The sequence below is a fragment of the Rutidosis leptorrhynchoides genome, chromosome 6, assembly GCF_046630445.1.
Source record: "Rutidosis leptorrhynchoides isolate AG116_Rl617_1_P2 chromosome 6, CSIRO_AGI_Rlap_v1, whole genome shotgun sequence".
In the NCBI taxonomy this organism is placed as follows: Eukaryota; Viridiplantae; Streptophyta; class Magnoliopsida; order Asterales; family Asteraceae; genus Rutidosis; species Rutidosis leptorrhynchoides.
In genome coordinates this window covers 52,469,111-52,493,132 of record NC_092338.1, presented here as the reverse complement: position 1 = coordinate 52,493,132, position 24,022 = coordinate 52,469,111, and the positions used below count along the sequence as shown (strand labels likewise).

At 34.6% G+C, this 24,022-nt stretch overlaps 1 protein-coding gene, 1 non-coding gene and 1 pseudogene across 3 annotated transcripts; 2 read left to right on the top strand and 1 right to left on the bottom strand.

Annotated features, from left to right (window-relative positions):
* The first annotated feature begins 1,925 nt into the window (after positions 1–1,925).
* Positions 1,926–5,050, top strand: LOC139851443 (G-type lectin S-receptor-like serine/threonine-protein kinase At1g34300). Of its 2 annotated transcripts, XM_071840480.1 has the most exons (3): positions 1,926–2,649; positions 3,366–3,410; positions 3,493–5,049. In XM_071840480.1, exon 3 carries the CDS (start codon positions 3,594–3,596, stop codon positions 4,689–4,691), a length of 1,098 nt encoding a protein of 365 aa, XP_071696581.1. In that variant the 5' UTR covers positions 1,926–2,649; positions 3,366–3,410; positions 3,493–3,593; the 3' UTR covers positions 4,692–5,049. The 2 variants fall into 2 exon arrangements, with proteins under 2 accessions (XP_071696581.1, XP_071696580.1); XM_071840479.1 differs by lacking the exon at positions 1,926–2,649 and having other exon boundaries at positions 3,165–3,410; positions 3,493–5,050.
* Positions 5,051–6,833: 1,783 nt separating this feature from the next.
* On the top strand, positions 6,834–7,840 carry LOC139853637 (G-type lectin S-receptor-like serine/threonine-protein kinase At1g34300; annotated as a pseudogene).
* Positions 7,841–22,491: 14,651 nt separating this feature from the next.
* Positions 22,492–22,598, bottom strand: LOC139856460 (small nucleolar RNA R71). The gene has a single exon (XR_011761943.1). It is a non-coding gene; the product is annotated as a small nucleolar RNA R71 (small nucleolar RNA).
* Between the last annotated feature and the right edge of the window lie 1,424 nt (positions 22,599–24,022).

Genomic DNA, 24,022 nt, shown 5'->3' with positions numbered 1-24,022 from the left:
TAAATTTGTTAGTTTCTTGCAGTTACATATTTGACATATAGGAGAATGATAGTGACTATGTTTATAGTTTGGGAGTGATCGTGTTAGAAACCATCCTACCGTATGCGCCTATGCGCTTAATGGCTACAATAACTCTCTAAGTGACCATCCTACACTTCTCTTGGCCATTAGGAAACTAAAATTCACCTACTCCAAAACCAAAGAAAATTGAGAAATCAACGTCTGTTGAGTTTCAAGTTGATAAAGTCACTGAGTATCCTCTTAAAGTATTTATACTTGCACTTGATCCATTACCAAATGTGGCTTTGGTAAGTTTTCTCACAATCACAGATGCTATAAAATTGAAACTTCTATTCAAGAATAATAATACCCTTGCTTGTGGCCATTTAGTTCCATTTGAGATTAAATTTACTCGTATTGACCTCTGTTCATGAGCCAATGGGTTGAAGTCGCCTTTTTAAGTTAGGTAATGGTCCATTTGCACTTCACAAAGTTCCATTTGTGTTTTTTACTCCGTAAAAGTTAACACTCTCTAATTAGAAGTGTTATTTGATTATCAAACCGTTTTCCCTTTAAATGTAAGAGTCTGTACCTCTTTTATAGGCTCCCACCCTCAAGTTTTTTTATTAAAATAATTATCAGATTTCATACGGTATACGTACGCCTTCCCTTTCTGATGAAAGTCTAAACAAGGTTCTTGATCTCGAACAATGGGAAGCTTAAATGCATGTTGCTGTTGAACGTGGAAAAATACTGACGAAAGAGACAGGTGATAACTAAACTCTTTCACTCTCAAGAATATGTTTGTTTTTTCTCACTACCAGTAAAATATATCTGATTATAATAGACGTTGATGATCGTTTGAATGAATTAGTCGATTCGGGGTGGATCTCAACACTTGTAGGTCAAAGGGGTAAAAATGATTAGATTTGGTCGATTATGTTTTGTGATGCTCCTTTATTTACTATCTTTGCAATGTCAAACGTACAACATGCTTTCGCAGTTTGATGCCTGGACGACGAGTTCCTTTCAAATTTAGGTGATTCCCCTCTATAGGAATGTTGACTGAACTCAGTGGCGGTACTTAGTGGAACCCAAAGAGGGTATCCGCCCCACCTAGATTTTACGGAACAAAAAATATTACACTAAAAAAAAAAAATATACAAAAAAATAAGGTTTTTTTTTTTTTTTTAGTGTTCACCCCTGCTAACAATAAAAAATTTATTAATTTTTTACACCGCCCCGTCTGTATCCAAGTTCAAGTTCCGCCACTGACTGAACTATGTATAAAAATAGTCTTAGTTATTGGTAAAGCATTAGTGTTGCTTGTGACTGCTAACCGTTGGAAATTCACCATAGTGAAATTCTATGGTATGTTTGTTGATACTATCATTGCAGAGATGCTACTTTCATAAGCTTAGAAGAGTAGCTCAAAGTTTGTGTTGTAGAAACATAGACTTATATTTAATCCAGTTACTCCAAACAGATGCCAACCTGTTTAGTTTTCAAGCTGAGTTGAAGCTTCGGTAAACTGTTCGATCTGTTTAACCCCATATCAACCTGTCAAGTGTCAACCCAGAACTAGCTGGCCAAATGCGACAAATCGTTAAGTGCATATTCCTTAACTATTTCACATCTATCACCTAAATATGGATGTCATAATTGTTCTAGCCTTAAAGTTAAACCTTTTTTAGTTGCGGTTAATCTTTGAATTTGTGAGTATGAAATACCACAATTAATTTGAATTAATTTTGAAGGGGAGATATGTAAATTTCTCTATTTAGTTATGCTATGTACAGTACTGGCTATTATTGTATTGTGCCATACTGCCATATAAGGTAATTTGAACCGATTTCATGTATGGATAGGTGACATTTTTTAATAAATGTTATTTAATATTCCGTAACCCACTTCAAACATAGTAAATTTTTTAAAATAGAAAATATAGATGATATTGAGGTTTGGTTTATACATAGTAAAACAGAGATGATCAAAGGTCAACTCCTTTGGTGTTAAATCGGTGCTAACGGATGATTTATTTTCAAAAAGTAACTATGTTTAAAGTGAGTTATCAAATCGTATATTGATATTGTTTTTGCGAATTTCGAGTATCGGTTGTAGTAGACCGTCAGGATCTGGTTAGAACTGGATCGGACCCAATAACCGGTTTCGGATCCTATCATATTCGAATCTTACAGGATCCGATTTCGGTTTTTTTTCCGGGACATTTTTCGGATTCAGTTTGTATGCCCATGTCTACATACGGATTACTACATTTTCAACGCCGTTAAAAATTACACATTACATTTTCAGTCTCCATTCTTCATAATTAACATGTTTCACCCCTTGTGTTTTCATTAAACCCGCAAAATTCCTTGCATCACTTTTATTCGAAACCCTAACCCCTGTTCAATACCAATGTGCGATCGTCGTCAACGCGAACGGAAACGAGACTGATACGACAGTTGAAGGGATGAGATGAGACGATGAAAGTGATCGGAGTACCGGTAGGGTTTGATTCGACGATAAGAAAACCAGTTGAAGGCAATGGCGTGAGCGGGATTAGAGTTCTAACTAAACGACAGCCACTACAGTTGTGGTGGATATAACCGTACGTTTCCATCTGAAGAGTTAATAGCTCAATTTGAGGTTAGGTTTCAGTTTATATTGCTGGAATTGCTTTTGTATGTTTCTCTTCTTTCAGAAGTTAGTTTATGTAATGTGTAACTGTGCTGAAATCAAAGAGGTATAGTATTGTAACCCCATAATTTTGCAAGACATCAGACTATTAGAGTGTATACAAATATATAAACATTATAATTTACATTTTTCTTATTAAATTAGTATATGCCCCTTCTAACACTAAGATTGACCATGAAATTTGTTTGAGCTAAGAAGGTATTTGTATATGCCTAAGTAAATTGCTCATGAAATTTTCACTCTGAGAGCGACTTGAAAATTAAATTAAATAATCCTTCAAATCACATCACAATATAAATAAACTTACTTTTTATTTATTTCTTTTCTTGACCAATTCAAATGCATAGACCATTAAAAATAAATCCATACGGCAAGTCCTTTTCCTTGGCTACAACCTTGTCATTGTCACCAATGGTTGTTAACTCCATCAATCATAAACGTACAACTTCTCAAACACCAAGTACCACTTCACATTGCTTACAGATTATGTATATTCTACCATGAAATTCCTCTATAGACTGTATATATTTATATTCAGAGTGTCAAGGATAGAAGTTTATTATTATTGATATAAACCAGTTATCTGAAACTTCCAAAATTGTGTAAATCATTGAATCTTGAAAGGTTTCTGATCTAAATTTATAATCTTCCCAACACTATGTCAGGCAATGGTGCTGCTGCTGCTATCTATGTTGTCGTTTTCATTATAGGTAAGTTCAATTCTTTCATCCTGTTCATGTGAAGTATTCAAGTTTCAACTTTTTATTGATGTAAATGGTTTCTTATTTGCAGCCGTTGTTGTAAAGATAGTCATCGTTGTATATGTATGCAATAAAAGGTCTAATATACAAGTTGACCCATTGGTTACTGATTCACGTTTTATTCCGCTAACCATGGTCAAGTTCTTGGATGACATGGAACGAGAGAAGCCCATTCGGTTCACGTCACAACAGCTAAGAATCGCAACAGAAAACTTTAGCATCTTATTGGGTAGAGGCGGATTTGGTACGGTTTACAAGGGAATCTTTAGTAACGGGACAACTGTAGCTGTGAAAGTCCTTAATGGGAGCTCAGACAAGAGAATTGAAGAACAGTTTATGGCGGAAGTAAGTACTATGGGAAGAACCCATCACTTTAATCTTGTTAGACTTTACGGGTTTTGCTTTGAATCGAGTTTAAGAGCTCTTGTTTACGAGTTTATGATCAATGGTTCTTTAGATAACCACTTGTTTAAAGCCAACAAAGATGCTATGATTGGATTTCAAAAGCTGAAAGAAATTGCGGTGGGAACAGCAAGAGGTATCGCGTACTTGCACGAAGAATGTCCTCAAAGAATAGTTCATTATGATATCAAACCAGGAAACATACTTTTGGATTCAAATTTTTGTGCTAAAGTAGCAGATTTTGGTTTGGCTAAACTTTTCAACAGGGATAACACTCATATAACGATGACAGGTGGACGAGGTACACCGGGTTATGCTGCACCCGAGCTCTGGATGCCTCTTCCAGTTTCACACAAATGTGATGTTTATAGTTTTGGGATGCTACTTTTTGAGATCGTTGGGAGAAGGAGGAATATGGACGTGACACTTGGTGATAGTCAAAAGTGGTTCCCGATATGGGTGTGGGATAGGTACGAAAAGAAACAAATGAAAGTTTTGATGATAGTTTGTGGAGTTGAGGAAAAGGATGAAGAAGATGCGGAGAGGATGGTTAAGTTAGCTCTTTGTTGCGTTCAATATAGGCCTGAAAGTAGGCCAGTAATGAGTATCGTTGTGAAAATGTTGGAAGGTGCGTTAGAGGTGCCGGAGCCATCGAATCCTTTCTATCATCTGATTTCGGGAGTTAACGACGTTAATGATTCTGTGGCTAGAATGGCGTATTATGGTGGTGGTTCGGATTGGTCTACGTCTGAAGCGGTTACCACTTGTAGTGTAGTCAGAGGGACGCCTCTCATGAGGAAATACGAAATCACAATGGCCTCCGAATAATCATTGAATGGATCGATGGCCAACAAAATTATGGTGTGAGCACAGTTATAATTGTTCGTGTTTATGTTGAGAAGAGCATTCAATACTAACGTGTGATCGTCGTGAAACGAGATGGATACCATCGTTGAAAGGATGAGATTGAGATGATGAAAATGATCATCTGAAGTTAATAGCTAAATTAGAGGTTAGGGTTCGGTTTATAATGTTGAAATTGCTTTTGTTTGTTTTTCGTTCAAAAGTTAGTTGATGTAATGTGTAACTGTGCTAAAATTCTAGTTGAGTGTATGGGAAGTATCATAAAGATGTATGGTATTGTACAGCCATAATTTGCATATGCACAATTGAGTACATAAGTAATCAAATTAAAGTGTCAATTTGATCATATGATATTTCCAGACATTATAATCTACATTTTTCTTGCATGATTAGCATATGCCCCTTCTAACACTTTGTTGGCCCATGAAATTTGTTTGAGAGCTACTCACTTCTAACACTTGGCCCATGATTAGTAATTTAACATGCCCAAGTAAATTGCCCATGAAATAGCCTCTTTGAGAGCTACTTGAAAATTGAATAATCCTTCAAATCACATCACAATATGAATATACAAACTTTTTATTTATTTCTGTTCTTGTCTTCTTCCCCAATTCAAATGCATAGACCATCAATCATAAATCCATCCAACGAGTCTTTTTCCTAGGCTACAACCTTGTCATTGTATCCAATAGTTGTGAACTCCACCGAGCATAAACGTACTTCTTCTTAAATACAAAGTACCAGTTCGCAGACTATATATATTTAGAGTGTCAAAGGATAAAACTTTATTATAGCTATATATCCAAAAAGACATCTTGGAAATGAATAGTAATTTTTATAATTTTCACAAATCTACCTCAAATTTTTTATTTTTCAATAATTCACACACACTCTTTCTAATATTTAAGTTTATACTTTTTATAAACATACCACAAACTTTTCTCATTTTATAAGATAACCATTAAACTTCTCATTCATTATAAATCGACCACATAATTTTTCTTATCTAATAACCATTCATTATTATTATTATTATTATTATTATTATTATTATTATTATTATTATTACTATTACTACTCTATATACCTAAAAGACATAAGAGAAATGAATAGTGAATTTCATAAGGTTCACAAACTTACAACAATTTTTATTTTTTTTTTAAATTCAACCACACACTTTATAATAGTTAACTTTATAGCTTTTATAAACTTAACACAAACTTTTCACATTTTATAATTTAACCATAAAACCTCTCATTCATTATAAATCGACCACATAATTATATTATATTATATTATATTATACGTATATACTAAAATGTAAGACTTTATAAATAGTGAACTTTATGGTTTCTATAATTTTACAAAAACTTTCAATCTTTCGTAATTCAACCACAACCATTATTATAGTTTAACTTTACGTTTATTAGAAATCAAACAAATAACATTCCATTTACTAAGAATCAACCACATAACATTTCACTTATTACAAATCGTTAATGTTGCTACTATTAATATAATTGTTATTGTTACGTTATTGTTATTATTTGACTTTTTTTTTTGACTTTGAGTTTTTTTTTACCCATTTCAGTTTATGTCATTTGCTTATATATATATATATATATATATATATATATATATATATATATATATATATATATATATATATATATATATATATATATATATATATATATATATATATATATATATATATATATATTACTTTTCATAATCGAATTTAGCTAACGTTCTTCCGCCGCATCGCGAGGGCGCCACAACTAGTTGTTAATATAAGCAAATTATATGAAACTTCCAAAACTATATCAATCATTGAATCCTGAAAGGTTTCTGATCTAAATTCATAATCGTCCCAACATTATGTCAGTCCAAGGTGGTGTTGCTGCAGGCGTTGTTGTCTTTTTAATTATAGGCAAGTTTAATTCTTTCATAATGTTCAAGGGAAGTATAGTTTCAAGTTTCATTATAGTTTGTTAATGTAAATGTTTTTTATTCGCAGTTGTTGTTGTAAAAATAGCCGTCATTACATATGTATGCAATAAAAGGTCTGATATACAAGTTGACCCACTGGTTACTGACACACGTTTTATTCCGCTAGCCATGGTCAAATTCTTGGGTGACATGGAAAGAGAGAAGCCCATTCGGTTCACGTCACAACAACTAAGGATCGCAACAGAAAACTTTAGCATCTTATTGGGTTCAGGAGGATTTGGGACAGTTTACAAGGGAACCTTTAGCAACGGCACAATTGCAGCTGTGAAAGTACTTAACGGGAGCTCAGATAAGAGGATTGAGGAACAATTTATGGCAGAAGTAAGTACGATGGGAAGAACTCATCACTTTAATCTTGTTAGACTTTACGGTTTTTGCTTTGAATCAAGTTTAAGAGCTCTTGTATACGAGTTTATGATCAATGGTTCATTAGATAACCACTTGTTTAAAGCCAACGAAGGAGATACGTTAGGGTTTCAGAAGCTTCAAGAAATTACGATGGGAACAGCAAGAGGAATTGCGTACTTGCATGAAGAATGTCCTCAGAGAATAGTTCATTATGATATCAAACCAGGAAACATACTTTTGGATTCAAATTTTTGTGCAAAAGTAGCAGATTTTGGTTTAGCTAAACTTTGCAACAGGGATAACACTCATATAACGATGACAGATGCACGAGGTACACTAGGTTATGCTGCACCCGAGCTCTGGATGCCTTTTCCAATTTCACATAAATGTGATGTTTATAGTTTTGGGATGCTACTTTTTGAGATCGTTGGGAGAAGGAGGAATATGGACGTGACACTTGGAGATAGTCAAAGTGGTTCCCGCTATGGGTGTGGGATAAATACGAAAAGAAACAATTGAAAGATTTGATGATAGTATGTGGAGTTGATGAGAAGGATCAAGAAGATGCGGAGAAGATATTTAAGGTAGCCTTTTGTTGCGTTCAATTTAAGCCTGAAAGTAGGCCAGTGATGAGTATCGTTGTGAAAATGTTGGAAGGGGCGTTAGAAGTGCCGGAGCCTTCGAATCCTTTCCATCATCTGATTTCAGGAGTTAACGAACCTAATGATTCTGCGGCAAGAATGGCGTGGTAAGGTGTTGGTTCGGATTGGTCTACGTCTGAAGTGGTCACCACTTGTAGTGTAGTCACATGGCCTCCGAATAATCATCGAATGGATCAAAGGGCCACAAAATTCGGGCGTAAGCATAGTTATTAGTGTTCATGTTTATCTTGAGATAAAGTGTGTTTAGATTTGCAGGGATCATTTTTACTTCTTAAAGTTAGAAAATTAAGTATCTGCAAATGTAATAACTAAGATATGGCATATGACATTCATAATATAGTATATCGTGCACTTCAGAAGTACACTATATGTTAACAAACTTGTAATTCAGAACCAAAGATTAAAACCAAACGATTCCTATATGTAACCCGTTTGGCTCATGGAATCCAATGGGATTCCGGCGGAATTGGAATTGAATAACACACGTCGTGTCTAAATTCAATTCCAATTCCGCCAGAACCCATTGGATTCCGTGAGTCAAACGGGAGGGAACCGACAACGTACAACTTATTGCTGGCGATGTGTAGGTTCCTAACGTTATCGAGAGATGTGTCACCAACATACAGCAGCCATCAAGAACTCAGACACCATATTCTCAAACCCTCAACCGCCAATTAATGACATTAAACTTTACATGAAAACAGAGTTACAGGTGTAGCTGAAATGTGTAGATCGGCCTACAGTTGCAGGTCAATCAATAATAAGCCCTTTTTCTGACAGATAGCGACTCTGTTTCTGATGTGTAGATCGGCCTGCAGTTGCAGGTCAATCAATAATAAGCTCTTTTCTGACAGATAGCGACTCTCTTTCTGATCTACGGACTTTCCATAACAAGATTTGCCTTATGTAAATTCTGTAGTAATGAGTTTAAATTTTGATAACAATAAACAAATTACACTAACTTCTAAACACGTACGTTTACCTAGTTGAGAACAAACTTGCATACATCATTTTCCTAGGTTAACCTTGGCGTCTACTTTAGTCGATGAAAACTACACCAAAACTATCGTTACACATATAATTAACAGCACTGTAATGTACAAACTCTTATACACCGACTAAAGTAATAACATGCTAATTACGTTTTTTAACAAAATTATACACTAAAATATAGCCCCGTGTTAGGGACCCTTATATTCTTGCAAGATGTCTAAGTTCAAATCTTTGTGTGTTTCAAATTCGTTCCTCTAATGTGAATCATTTACTTTCCACTTACTGATATGTTTCTGTACAATACTTAATTCACTAAGTAAAATTGTTGATTCTTTGTCACTTAATCTAAAAATTGATCTGCTTAAAATCAGACACTCTTTCCTTTTAAGAGTAAAACGAAAACATGACTTAATACAGAATAAAAAGTAAACAACCTCTTAAGGTTAGAATAATTCTATAACCTAAAGATGAAGGTAATTTGAGTGCAATGCGGACCCACCCTACCAGCAAAACATCAAACACGAAGGCAAAACTGACAACAAATCATAACATTGCCATAATACACACAAGTTCTATCAACAAACTTTGGATCAGAAAAATGCAAAATGAAACAGCATACAAACTTTACCAAGCTCTCATGTTTGTAATAATCATCCAAAGCCCACTGATATTTTGATTGATTGAGTCCAAACCAATGTGCCAATTAAATAATCATCCAAACTTGAATGTACTGCAGCATTGATAATGCTAAAAACGAACATATATTTCATAGCATTATCCTTCAAGAAAGACAAGTTTTTAATTGAAATTGTTCTATTTACAAGTGATATTCGTTTAAATATTAAAAGGTGAAGACAAAAGACAGATTCGACGAATTGAAGACGCAAATGACCACAACGCTAAAAAGTACAAAGTACAATCAAAGTGGTTCAAATTATTGATGAGAAATGTCTAAAAGTTACAAGAGTACGAGCCGCAAAACGCAAAGTACAAGATATTAAATAGTACGCAAGGACGTTCGAAAATCCGGAACCGAGACATGAACCAACTATCAACGCGCGACACAACGGACCTAAAATTACAAGTCAAATATGCACAAGAATATAATATATATATATATATATATATATATATATATATATATATATATATATATATATATATATATATATATAATTATATAAAATTATATATATTATATTATATATTATAATAAAACTCGAGCAGCCCACGTTTTTGTTACATGGTGACCAGGAAATGACGGCCATGCGATCGCATGGCCAGGAAGTAGAAAAACCATGCGATCACATGGCACCCAGCAACTTGCCACATCTATAAATTGAAGCGTTTTTCGGACGAATTTTACACCTAATTCAATCTTCTCCCTAACTCTCTCAATATATATATATATATATATATATATATATATATATATATATATATATATATATATATATATATATATATATATATATATATATATAATTTTAATTTTAATTTAAGATTAATAATAATAAGGTTATGGTAGCGAATGTTGTAAGTTTGTAAGTCGAAATTCTGTCCGTGTAACACTACGAGATTAATACTCATTGTAAGTTATGTACAACCTTTTTAAATTAATGTCTCGTAGCTAAGTTATTATTATGCTTATTTAAATCGAAGCAATCGTGATGTTAGGCTAAATATTAAGATGGGGTTATTGGGTTTTGGACCATAATTGGGGTTTGGACAAAAGAACGACACTTGTGGAAATTAGACTATGGACTATTAATGGTCTTTATATTAACTAAACGATGTGATGACCCAAAAAATTTCGACTAATTTAAACCAATTCTCTATACGATTTATTATTTTGACACGTTAAACAAAGTCTGTTAGATTGAGTCTCAAAAATTTTAGAACTGTTTCATATATACAATTACCTTTGACTACTCTCGACGATTCATGAACAATTATATGTATGTATATATATATGTACAAGTAAAAACGACTTTCCTACAGTAAAACACTATTTGCTACAGTAAAACACTATTTGCTACAGTGAAACCGTATTTTGCTACAGTGATTTGCTACAGTAAAATACTATTTGCTACAGTAAACACTATTTGCTACAGTAAAACACTAATTGCTACAGTAAAACACTATTTGCTACAGTAAATACTATTTTGATGTCGACGAACTAGCAAACAAAACGGGAAAGGCGGCCATGCGATCGCATGGCAAAAACACTGAAAACTCATGCGATCGCATGAGCTACAGTAAATCGAAAAGTACTATAAAAAGGCCAGTTTGTTCGACGAAATACTTCACAATATATTTTCTTATGTAATATAAATTTTAATTTATAATTATAATTATAATTTTAATTTAAGTTAATAATAATAAAGTATATTCGAGGGTGTTTTAATTCGGGTTTCAAACCGCTTTAAGCTAAGGAAATATTGGGTATTGTTTGGGGTATTGTTCTTGAATCCAATGCCAACCATACAGTCATCTACCGTCATTACGTCTACGCAATTTGCCTACAATATTGAGTCTCAATATTGAACTGTGAGTTTATAGTCTCCCTTTTTAAATACTTTAAATATTTTTGGGCTGAGAATACATGCAATTTATTTTAAACGCGATAAGACACAAGTACATACTAAATTCTACACTGAGTTAAACCGAAAATCCCTTAGCTTTGGTAACTAGTAGCTGCCAGTACATAGGATATGGACTGGTGGGCGCGAATAATTGTATATGGATCCATAGGGCTTGACATCCCCGTCCGAGCTAGAGCGCTAGCCTTTTAACGGACGTATGTTATTTGAGTTTAAGACACGTTGGTTTGCGTGTATTAAAACGAATGGGGTAATTATCACTATAGCGTTAAGTTTAGTTACCAGGGTGCTCTGTTACGTAGAATCTATTGATAAACTTTTGATGAAATCTTGTGGTCTATCTTTATACATGTTTATGACTCGAGCAATTAAACCTATAACTCACCAACATTCGTGTTGACTTTTTTTAGTATGTTTTATTCTCAGGTCCTTAGAATGCTTCCGCTGTGATGTGCTTGTTGCCTGCATGGAGTCTCTCATGCTTTGTACAAAGTTTATTGCATTCAAAATAAAACTGCGTTGTGTAATAAATAATTGGACTGTGATGTCAACCTGTAAATTAAAGACTTATGTATTTCGGGGTTTTGCTTATACTTAAGCACTCGCCCACATGTTTATAACTTTCTATGTTTAGAAAGTCACTTATTTTAATGAATGCAATATTTTATCAAAACGTATCATATAGAGGTCAAAACCTCACTGTGGAATCAATGATTAACGTGTCGCGTCAATAGCGATTTTGACGGGTCGTTACAGTTGGTATCCGAGCTTGAGGTCATAGGGAACCAGAAATTACATTAGTGTGTTTAACTGGTAATTGTTAGGATGCATTAGTGAGTCTGGACTATGACCATATCTGTTGTTACTGATTTTTGCTTATTATTTGGTCAAAAACATTATATGTGATATATTTATATGCTAACGTAATTGTTGTTTCAATTATGTGATAGATGACTTCCTCTAATCCTATCATTTTGTACGACTCAGAATCGGACACTGAATCTATTCTATCCACAACTGAAAAGGGCATTCCAATACCTATTAAAGAAGAAATTGTGTTAGCCGGGGAATCTCAACTCCCGGTAAACCCAGAGGAGGTTCCAGCTTCACCCAGCTTTAGTTTTCCAGAGCCACAGTATCGTTGGCATGGACCCATGATCCCTGGAGTAAACGAGGATCGTCCATTTCTAAACAAATATGGACATTGGTCCAGATATACCGCCGACGGGCGGGTTGTGCCGATTACGCCTGGCAGATTTCGGTTCATGACCACCGGTACATATTCTTGCAGTTCGTCATCATATTCTCCTACACATGACTCAGACAGTTCATCATCAGACGAGATCAGTAAGGAGGAGGATTTTGCTAATGAAATAAAAGAGATCACTAAGGAGAAATTCCAACTTGCAATAGATAATAAAAACAACCACAATAATAAAATGTCCTTAATTATTAAAAAAGAACAGGACCATTCGATCCGTAACCACCCTTATTGTATTAAACCCACTGAGGCAACGGGTACCTCAAAACCCCCAACTAAAAATAAAATACACTGCCAGAATGTCTGTCGGACCATGTGCACACAAACAATTGGCAGAGAGAACCAAATGGGAAGAAGTTTCTGATAGTTCTGAATAAACGACCTCGCAACCATAAATCTTCCATGCGCTATTTTATTGCTTATGTGTGCTACTCTATCTTGTTATGTAAAATAAACATATGTAAAATATCAGTATTGTATGGTATTGTATTATTTTGGTTTATTAATAATAAATGCATGGAATGATTATTTGTATTATTACTACTTCTTATTATTATTATTACATAATAATGTAGTAACTCGCTATAATTTTTCATAGTGGAATATTATTAGGATTTTAGTAGTTAATTCCTTGTACTAGCTATTATGTATGAACTTAACGGGTAGGTAATACCCTAGAAATAATTATAAAATGCTAATAAGAAGAAAAGGCTTTTATAATAATCGGTTTATATTATTAATATGCTACGATTAACTATTGACAACTCATTTTACCTATAATATTCTATATGATTAAATTATATCTGTTGTGTTTATTGAAGAAACATGTCTCAAATGTCGGATGCTGAGTTTGAGCAACTAGTCGAGAAACGTGTGAATGAAAGAATTGCTGCAGCCGAGGTAGCAAAAGCAACAGCCGAAGCAGCAGCCAAAGCAGCAGCTGTAAACACAAACTCACGAAACGGATGCTCATACAAAACTTTTCAAGGATGCAAACCACAGACGTTTAGTGGAACCGAGGGACCAGTCGGTCTAACCCGATGGTTTGAAAAGATGGAGTCCGTTTTCAAAATCAGTAATTGTGCGAACGGAGACAAGTCAAAGTATGCTTCGTGCACGTTGCAAGATGGTGCACTTACTTGGTGGAACAATTATGCTAAAGCAGAAGGAATAGATACGGCATATGATATCTCTTGGGAAGAACTGAAAAAATGATAATCGAGGAGTACTGTCCTCGAAACGAGATCAGAAAAATGGAATCTGAGTTACGTAATCTGAAGGTTATCGGCGCGAATCTCAATAACTATGAAAAGCGTTTCATGGAACTAGCCTTGTTGTGTCCCGAATTGGTGCCAAACGAGAAACGAAAGATAGAAATGTATATTGACGGTTTATCGATCAATATCAAAGGAAATGTTACATCGTCCAAACCAAATACGATGCAGGAAGCCATGACAATGGCACACCAACTCATGGACCAGATCACAGAGAGTTCGATTAAGGCACCAATTACCGAATTCAAGACAACTGAAGGAAAGAGGAAATGGGAAGACTATAAGGGCAAAAGTACTCATCTGAAGAAACAAGAAACTTTTAAAGGTAAACAAGATGGGGCAACTGCAAGTCCAAACTATAAGGGACCTCATCCGTTCTGCAAAAGATGTTACACACATCATGCAGGCTATTGCCAAGTGGTCTGTGATAAGTGCAACAAGAAAGGACATGTGGCGAAAGATTGTTATGCCACCATTTCTGAAGTAAAGACAAAATCGACCGATGTCAAGAAATGTTATGGATGCGGGAAGTCTGGTCACTTTATAAATCAATGCCCTGATAAGGAGAAGAACAAAGAACCCGCACGTGGGAGGGCATTTAATGTTAGTACCAGTAAAGCACGTGAGGATCCTAATCTTGTCACGGGTACGTTTACCGTTAATAATCAACTAGCTTCTATTATGTTTGATACGGGTGCTGATAGAAGTTATATGTGTAAAGACTTTAGTTTTAAACTAAAATGTGCATCATTACCTCTAGACGATAAATATACTATTGAATTAGCTAATGGTAAACTGATAAAAGCCAATAAAATTTGCCATGGTTGCGAAATGAATCTCGCTGGTGAAACCTTCAAAATTGATTTGATACCCGTAGAATTAGGAAGTTTTGATGTAATCGTTGGCATAGACTAGATGTCCAAAACAAGAGCGGAAGTTGTTTGCGCTGAGAAAGCAATCCGCATCCCTCGTAAGGATGAAACGTCATTAATGATTTATGGGGAGAAGAACAACTCAAAACTGAACTTTATCAGCTGTATGAAGGCCCAGAAACTTATAAGAAAAGGTTGTTATGCTATTCTGGCACACGTAAAGAAGATCGATACTGAAGAAAGAAGCATTGATGACATGCCGGTTGTAAGAGAATATCCCGGAGTATTTCCAAAAGAATTACCGGGGCTACCTCCACTCAGATGTGTAGAATTCCAGATTGATCTCATACCAGGAGCTGCACCTATAGCCTGATCTCCATATAGACTTGCACCTTCAGAAATGCAAGAATTACAAGACCAGTTGCAAGAATTATCGGACCGTGGATTTATTCGTCCTAGTTTTTCACCTTGGGGTGCTCCTATTCTGTTCGTCAAGAAGAAGGATGGATCTATGAGAATGTGCATAGATTACCGAGAATTAAACAAATTAACGATCAAGAATCGGTACCCATTACCGAGGATTGATGATTTGTTTGATCAATTGCAAGGATCAAGTGTTTATTCTAAGATTGATCTACGCTCCGGATATCATCAGTTGAGAGTGAAGGAAGAAGATGTTCCTAAAACAGCGTTCAGAACCCGTTACGGTCACTATGAATTTTTAGTCATGCCTTTTGGATTGACTAATGCTCCAGCAGTATTCATGGATCTAATGAATCGCATCTGTAGACCGTATTTAGACAAATTTGTCATTGTTTTTATCGACGACATATTGATTTACTCGAAGAACAAGGAAGAACATGAGCAACACTTAAGACTGGTACTAGAGATACTCAAGAAAGAAGAATTGTACGCAAAATTTTCGAAGTGTGATTTCTGGTTACAAGAAGTACAATTTTTGGGCCATGTTGTCAGTAAACATGGAATTAAAGTTGACCCCGCCAAGATCGAAGCCATTAGTAAATGGGAAACACCGAAGACTCCAACACAAATCCGCCAATTCTTAGGTCTTGCTGGTTACTACCGAAGATTCATTCAAGATTTCTCTAGAATCGCCAAACCCTTAACTGCATTGACTCAAAAGGGAAAGAAGTATGATTGGTCCACAGAACAGGAATCCTCATTCCAGTTATTAAAGAAGAAGTTAATGTCTGCACCCATTTTGTCATTACCGGAAGGAAATGATGATTTCGTGATCTATTGTGATGCTTCACGCCAAGGTTTAGGATGTGTATTAATGCAACGCATAAAAGTCATCGCATACGCCTCACGACAACTAAAAATTCATGAAAAGAACTATACGACGCACGATTTGGAACTTGGAGCAGTAGTTTTTGCACTCAAAATATGGAGACACTATCTATATGGCACCAAGTGTACAGTGTACACCGACCATAAGAGTCTTCAACATATTTTTGATCAAAAACAACTCAATATGAGGCAACGTCGCTGGGTAGAGTTGTTAAACGATTACGATTGTGAAATCCGTTACCACCCCGGAAAGGCTAATGTTGTAGCTGATGCCCTAAGTCGAAAAGAAAGAGTAAAACCTCTTAGGGTCCGAGCTTTGAATATTACAATTCGTACTGATCTCACATAGCAAATTCAAGCAACACAGTTAGAGGCTTTAAAAGAAGAAAATGAAAAAGGTGAAATGAGCAGAGGGTTAGAAAAACAGCTTGAAGTAAAAGCCGATGGAACCCTGTATTTTGCTGATAGGATATGGGTACCAAAACATGGTAATCTAAGGCAACTAGTACTAGATGAAGCACACAAAACGAGGTACTCAATTCACCCAGGAAACGGGAAAATGTACCACGATCTCAAGAAGTTTTATTGGTGGCCTAATATGAAGACAGAAATTGCTACTTATGTAAGCAAATGTTTGACGTGTGCAAAGGTCAAAGCTGAGCACCAAAAGCCGTCAGGATTACTGCAACAACCAGAAATTCCGCAGTGGAAATGGGAAAGAATAACTATGGATTTCATTACGAAATTGCCAAGGACTGCAAGTAGTCATGATACTATTTGGGTGATAGTTGATCGTCTAACTAAATCAGCTCACTTTCTACCAATAAAGGAGACAGACAGTATGGAGAAATTAGCACGCCTATATTTGAAGGAAGTAGTTTCCAGGCATGGTGTACCCATCTCTATCATATCTGATCGCGACGCCCGATTCACATCACGTTTCTGGCAGTCATTACAAAAAGCATTGGGAACTCGATTAGATATGAGCACCGCTTATCACCCACAGACAGATGGTCAAAGTGAAAGAACAATACAAACATTAGAAGACATGTTACGGGCATGCGTGATTGACTTTGGAACCAGTTGGGATCGACACTTACCGTTGGCAGAATTTTCATACAATAACAGCTATCATACGAGCATCAACGCAGCGCCATTTGAAGCACTTTACGGTAGAAAGTGCAGATCTCCTATATGTTGGAGTAAAGTAGGAGAAAGACAACTTACTGGACCAGAAATTATTCACGAAACCACCGAAAAGATCATTCAAATACAACAGCGATTGAAAACGGCCATGAGTAACCAAAAGAGTTATGCTGATGTAAGAAGAAAACCGCTAGAATTTCAAGTGGGCGACAAAGTCATGTTGAAAGTGTCACCCTGGAAAGGCGTTGTACGATTCGGTAAACGAGGAAAGCTAAGTCCTAGGTACGTAGGACCCTTTAAAATCACCGAAAGAATTGGAGCAGTTGCTTATCGATTAAAGTTACCGCAAGAACTTAGTAGTGTTCACGACACATTTCACGTGTCAAATTTGAAGAAATGTTTAGCTGAAGAGGATGTCGTAATTCCTCTTGACGAAATACGAATCAATGATAAACTCCATTTTGTCGAAGAACCTGTTGAAATCATGGACCGTGAGGTCAAACAATTAAAACAAAGCAAAATACCGATAGTTAGGGTTCGTTGGAACGCAAGACGAGGACCCGAGTTTACTTGGGAACGTGAAGATCAAATGAAGCAAAAGTATCCACATTTGTTCACTGATATCGCTCATGAAACAGGTACTACTCAAAATTTCGGGACGAAATTTTCTTTAACGGGGAGGTACTGTGATGACCCGAAAAATTTCGACTAATTTAAACCAATTCTCTATACGATTTATTATTTTGACACGTTAAACAAAGTCTGTTAGATTGAGTCTCAAAAATTTTAGAACTGTTTCATATATACAATTACCTTTGACTACTCTCGACGATTCATGAACAATTATATGTATGTATATATATATGTACAAGTAAAAACGACTTTCCTACAGTAAAACACTATTTGCTACAGTAAAACACTATTTGCTACAGTGAAACCGTATTTTGCTACAGTGATTTGCTACAGTAAAACACTATTTGCTACAGTAAACACTATTTGCTACAGTAAAACACTAATTGCTACAGTAAAACACTATTTGCTACAGTAAATACTATTTTGATGTCGACGAACTAGCAAACAAAACGGGAAAGGCGGCCATGCGATCGCATGGCAAAAACACTGAAAACTCATGCGATCGCATGAGCTACAGTAAATCGAAAAGTACTATAAAAAGGCCAGTTTGTTCGACGAAATACTTCACAATATATTTTCTTATGTAATATAAATTTTAATTTATAATTATAATTATAATTTTAATTTAAGTTAATAATAATAAAGTATATTCGAGGGTGTTTTAATTCGGGTTTCAAACCGCTTTAAGCTAAGGAAATATTGGGTATTGTTTGGGGTATTGTTCTTGAATCCAAGGCCAACCATACAGTCATCTACCGTCATTACGTCTACGCAATTTGCCTACAATATTGAGTCTCAATATTGAACTGTGAGTTTATAGTCTCCCTTTTTAAATACTTTAAATATTTTTGGGCTGAGAATACATGCAATTTATTTTAAACGCGATAAGACACAAGTACATACTAAATTCTACACTGAGTTAAACCGAAAATCCCTTAGCTTTGGTAACTAGTAGCTGCCAGTACATAGGATATGGACTGGTGGGCGCGAATAATTGTATATGGATCCATAGGGCTTGACATCCCCGTCCGAGCTAGAGCGCTAGCCTTTTAACGGACGTATGTTATTTGAGTTTAAGACACGTTGGTTTGCGTGTATTAAAACGAATGGGGTAATTATCACTATAGCGTTAAGTTTAGTTACCAGGGTGCTCTGTTACGTAGAATCTATTGATAAACTTTTGATGAAATCTTGTGGTCTATCTTTATACATGTTTATGACTCGAGCAATTAAACCTATAACTCACCAACATTCGTGTTGACTTTTTTTAGCATGTTTTATTCTCAGGTCCTTAGAATGCTTCCGCTGTGATGTGCTTGTTGCCTGCATGGAGTCTCTCATGCTTTGTATAAAGTTTATTGCATTCAAAATAAAACTGCGTTGTGTAATAAATAATTGGACTGTGATGTCAACCTGTAAATTAAAGACTTATGTATTTCGGGGTTTTGCTTATACCTAAGCACTCGCCCACATGTTTATAACTTTCTATGTTTAGAAAGTCACTTATTTTAATGAATGCAATATTTTATCAAAACGTATCATATAGAGGTCAAAACCTCACTGTGGAATCAATGATTAACGTGCCGCGTCAATAGCGATTTTGACGGGTCGTTACAAACGATATCTCGTTAATTTAATATAAAGGTTATAATTTGACTTATCTATATATAACCACATACGCTTAATCGGGTACGGTGGATGGAATATTTATAAATACGAATTATTGTTCATTTGACCGGACACGGGGATGGATTAATAGTTAATGGACTCATTAAAACAGGGGTGGATTACATTCAAGGGTAATTGGTGTAATTGTTAACAAAGTAGTAAAATCTTGTATTACACGCAGTCGATAACCTGGTGTATTCATTAAACAAAGTATTAAGACCTTGTTACAGTTCGAATCCCCAATTAGTTGGAATATTTGACTTCGGGTATAAGGATAATTTGACGAAGACTCTCGCACTTTATAATTGTGACTGATGGACTATTATGGACAAAACCGTATGGACATATCGAATAATCAAGGACAAAGGACAATTAACCCATGGTAATAAATTAAAATCAACATGTTGAACATCATGATTATGAAAGTTTAAATAAGCATAATTCCTTTATTTTATATTTTATCGCACTTTTAATTATAGTACTTTTTAATTATCGCAATTTTATTTATCATCATTTTATTTATCGCACTTTAAATTATCGCACTTTTATTATCGTTATTTAATTTACGCTTTAAATTAAGTCATTTGTATATTTAATATTTTACATTAGGTTTTAATTGTGACTTAAGACATAAAATCGACAAACCGGTCACTAAACGGTAAAAAAGCCCCCTTTTTATAATAATAATAATACTACTTATATACATATATATATATATATATATATATATATATATATATATATATATATATATATATACAAATATAGTTTTTAAAAATATAGCGTTAAACTTGGCTAGCTCCCTGCGGAACAAACCGGACTTACTAAAAACTATACTACTTTACGATTAGGTACACTACCTATAGTGTTGTAGCAAAGTTTAGGTATATCCACTCTATAAATAAATAAATAACTTGTGTAAAATTGTATCGTATTTAATAGTATTTCGCAATAAAAATATAACTATTTCGTATACACCTCGCATAACATCAAGTATTTTTGGCACCGCTGCCAGGGATCAAAGCGAAACGCTATAAAAAAAAATTTAGTTTTTAAAATATTTTTGTAAAAATATAATATTTCTTATTTTGTAAAAATATTTTGTTTTAGTAATAAGTGTTAAAATTACAAAAAATATAAAAACATAAAAATATTTATGTATACATTTTTAAGTGTCTAAATTTTTTTTTATATTTTAGAGTTATAAAACTAATAAGTAATATTTTTTTACTACATAATATTTTATATAAAGATAAATAAGAAAAAAAAGAAAAAAATATAATTAAAACTGAATCGGGCTTGGAAACTGTAGCAGCCCAATTTGTGATCTGAACCTCTGGGCCATGCGACCGCATGAACGGGTAGGCAAAAACACATGCGATCGCATGACAGGGCTGACAGGCTGAACCTCGGACGTAATAATTACGGATTAGGGTTTATATATTTTATTTTATTTTCTTTAACCTAATTAGGGTTTAATTAATATATATATTTATATTTAGTTTAGTTTTAATTTGTAATTTTAAGTTTAAATATTATTATTAACTTTATAAATTAATACTTTTATTAAATAATAATATAAAAATAATATTTTTATAAAAATAAGTAATTTTATCATTTTTTATATCTTTTTATAAATTGTATATTTTAATCTTTTAATTTGTAATTTGTATTTTTATCGTTCGTAACTAGTTTTAAACTTAGTTTTTGCCGTAGTTATTTTTTATTTCTAGATTTTTAGGCTTTGCCGTAAAATCCCTTAAGTGCTTTTTCTTTAGACTAAGATTTAGGTGCTTTAGAATTTTGTGAACCCGTTTTAAGATTTTAGTACTTTTTAAGTTATTTCCGTTTTGGATATAGAATTCCTTTTAAGCTTTAATACCTTTAGACGTAAGTTTTAATTTTTAGACTTTTAAGTTTCGACGTTTTTCTTTCTTATTTTTATTTTTTGACCTTTTATTTTTCGATATTTTACGACGCACTCTTTTTCTTTCTTATTTCTCGACGCTCTAGTTTTTAGGACATAGAATTTTCTTTATTTTCTTTAAATTTTGACGAAAAATTATTTTAAGCGGTTAAATTGATAGACATCCAAAATTTTCTAGTTCGTAGTAATAGTTGGATTTGTTAGTGGCGAGTTGTGGGCTTCCGATTTAAAGGGTCCTGGCTACCTGCTGCATCTATTGGCTATTCGAAACGTGGGCAAAATCAGAAAAGTCTATTAATTTGATAGCTTATATAATTTTTTATCTTTTATAACTAATAGGATATTCAGTGAATGCACCGAGCAAAACGTTCACCACCTTTCATACATTCACCACCTGTAACTCGATCAAGACATCTAGCCAATATTGTCGCCGTTGATTTTTCTTTAGAATCGTCATCTAGTCGATCAAGTACTCCAATTCAAATTTTCGATAATCCATTTTTTGAACCCGACCTCACAATTGAGAATCCGGAGGATATTCCAGGACAATTCAGAGATCCTGAATCACTAATTATTCCTCCTGAACCACAAATCACTCATCCATAGATTTTCGAGGAAGAAACCATTAAGTCAGAATCCTCTAGTGATACAGATTCAACAATTTCAATCATGGAAAATCTGGAACCTCTAAGTATGGAAGATCGAATGAGGGCTAAACACACTGGCCAAGGTCACGCAATTACTCAACCAGACATTAATGCACCAGATTATGAAATCAAAGGACAAATCCTACACATGGTAACTAATCAATGTCAATTTAGTGGTGCGTCGAAGGAAGATCCAAACGAACATCTTCGAACCTTTAATAGGATTTGTACTCTATTCAAAATCAGAGAAGTTGAGGATGAACAGATTTATCTCATGTTATTTCCCTGGACATTAAAGGGGGAAGCCAAAGATTGGTTAGAATCGTTACCTGAAGGGGCGATTGATACATGGGATGTCTTAGTTGAAAAATTTCTTAAACAATTCTTTTCGGCATCTAAAGCCGTGAGACTTCAAGGAGAAATTGTTACGTTCACGCAGAAGGCAAATGAAACTCTATATGAGGCATGGACAAGATTTGAAAAATTGTTAAGAGGATGTCCGTAACATGGTTTAGACACTTATCAAATAGTACAAATATTCTACCAAGGATGCGATATTACTACACAAAAAGACATCGATATAGCAGCTGGTGGTTCCATTATGAAGAAAACCGCAACTGAAGCTTACAAAATTATTGATAACACTGCTTCCCACTCACATGAGTGGCATCAAGAAAAAGATATTGTTAGATCATCTAAAGTGGCTAGAGCCGATTCTAGCCATGACTTTGATTCCATTTCCGCAAAGATAGATGCTTTCAAGAGACGAATGGAAAAGATAACTAAAGATATTCACGCAATATGAATTAGTTGTGAACAGTGTGGAGGACCACATTTGACAAAAGATTGTCTCAGTATTGAACAAACAATGGAACAAAGAGAGAATGTTTCATACATGAACCAAAGGCCTAGAAATAATTATCAGAATAATTATCAACCGCCAAAACCAAACTACAATCAGAATTATAACCGAAATATTCCATACAACAACCAACAAGGTCCTAGCAATCAACAAGTATCCAATAATACTTACAATCAGCAAAGACCTATTTTTCCAAATAAACTACCACAAACCGATGATAAAAAGCCAAATTTAGAAGATATGATGTCGAAGCTAGTTGAATCTCAAACTCAATTTTTCACATCTCGGAAACAAACCAATGAACAAAATGCTCAAGCATTTAGAAAATCAACAAGCTTCTATTCAAAATCTGGAACAAGAAGTGAGTAATCTAGCAAGGTTGATAGGTGAAAGAAAACCGGGAAGTCTACCCAGCGATACAAATGCTAACTCCCGGAATGAAACAGCTAAAGCCATTACCATGAGAAGTGGTATTACACTTAAACCACCTGAAATACCTGTAATTTCTGATGACGCTATTCCTACTACACAGGCACCACAACCTGAGCAAGATAAGGAAACAGAACCGGTAGTTGAAAAGGTTAATGAAGAGAATACAGTTAAGGCAAAGCCTTATGTTAAACCATACCAACCACCGCTTCCTTACCCAAGTAAAATAAGAAAAGAAAGTCTTGAAGCCGAGCAATCCAAATTCCTGGATATGTTTAAACAAATAAATGTAAATATTCCTTTCATTGATGTGATATCAGGAATGCCAAGATATGCTAAATTTCTGAAAGATCTAATCATAAATAGAAAGAAAATAGAAGAACTCTCGGCTGTTACAATGAATGCTAATTGTTCTGCAGTACTGTTGAATAAGATACCAGAAAAATTATCAGATCCAGGAAGTTTTACAATTCCATGTTTTCTGGGTAGTCTTAGTTCAATAGAAGCATTGGCAGACTTAGGTGCTAGTATAAATTTAATGCCGTATTCACTATACGCTAAACTAGACCTCGGAGAATTGAAACCAACACGAATAAGCATACAACTAGCCGATCGATCAGTAAAATATCCTAGAGGGATAATGGAA

Coding starts and splice junctions, on each gene's coding strand:
- LOC139851443 (XM_071840479.1), top strand. CDS start 3,359: ATGTCAGGCAATGGTGCTGCTGCTGCTATCTATGTTGTCGTTTTCATT. Junction 3,411..3,492: donor TGTTGTCGTTTTCATTATAG/GTAAGTTCAATT, acceptor TCTTATTTGCAG/CCGTTGTTGTAAAGATAGTC.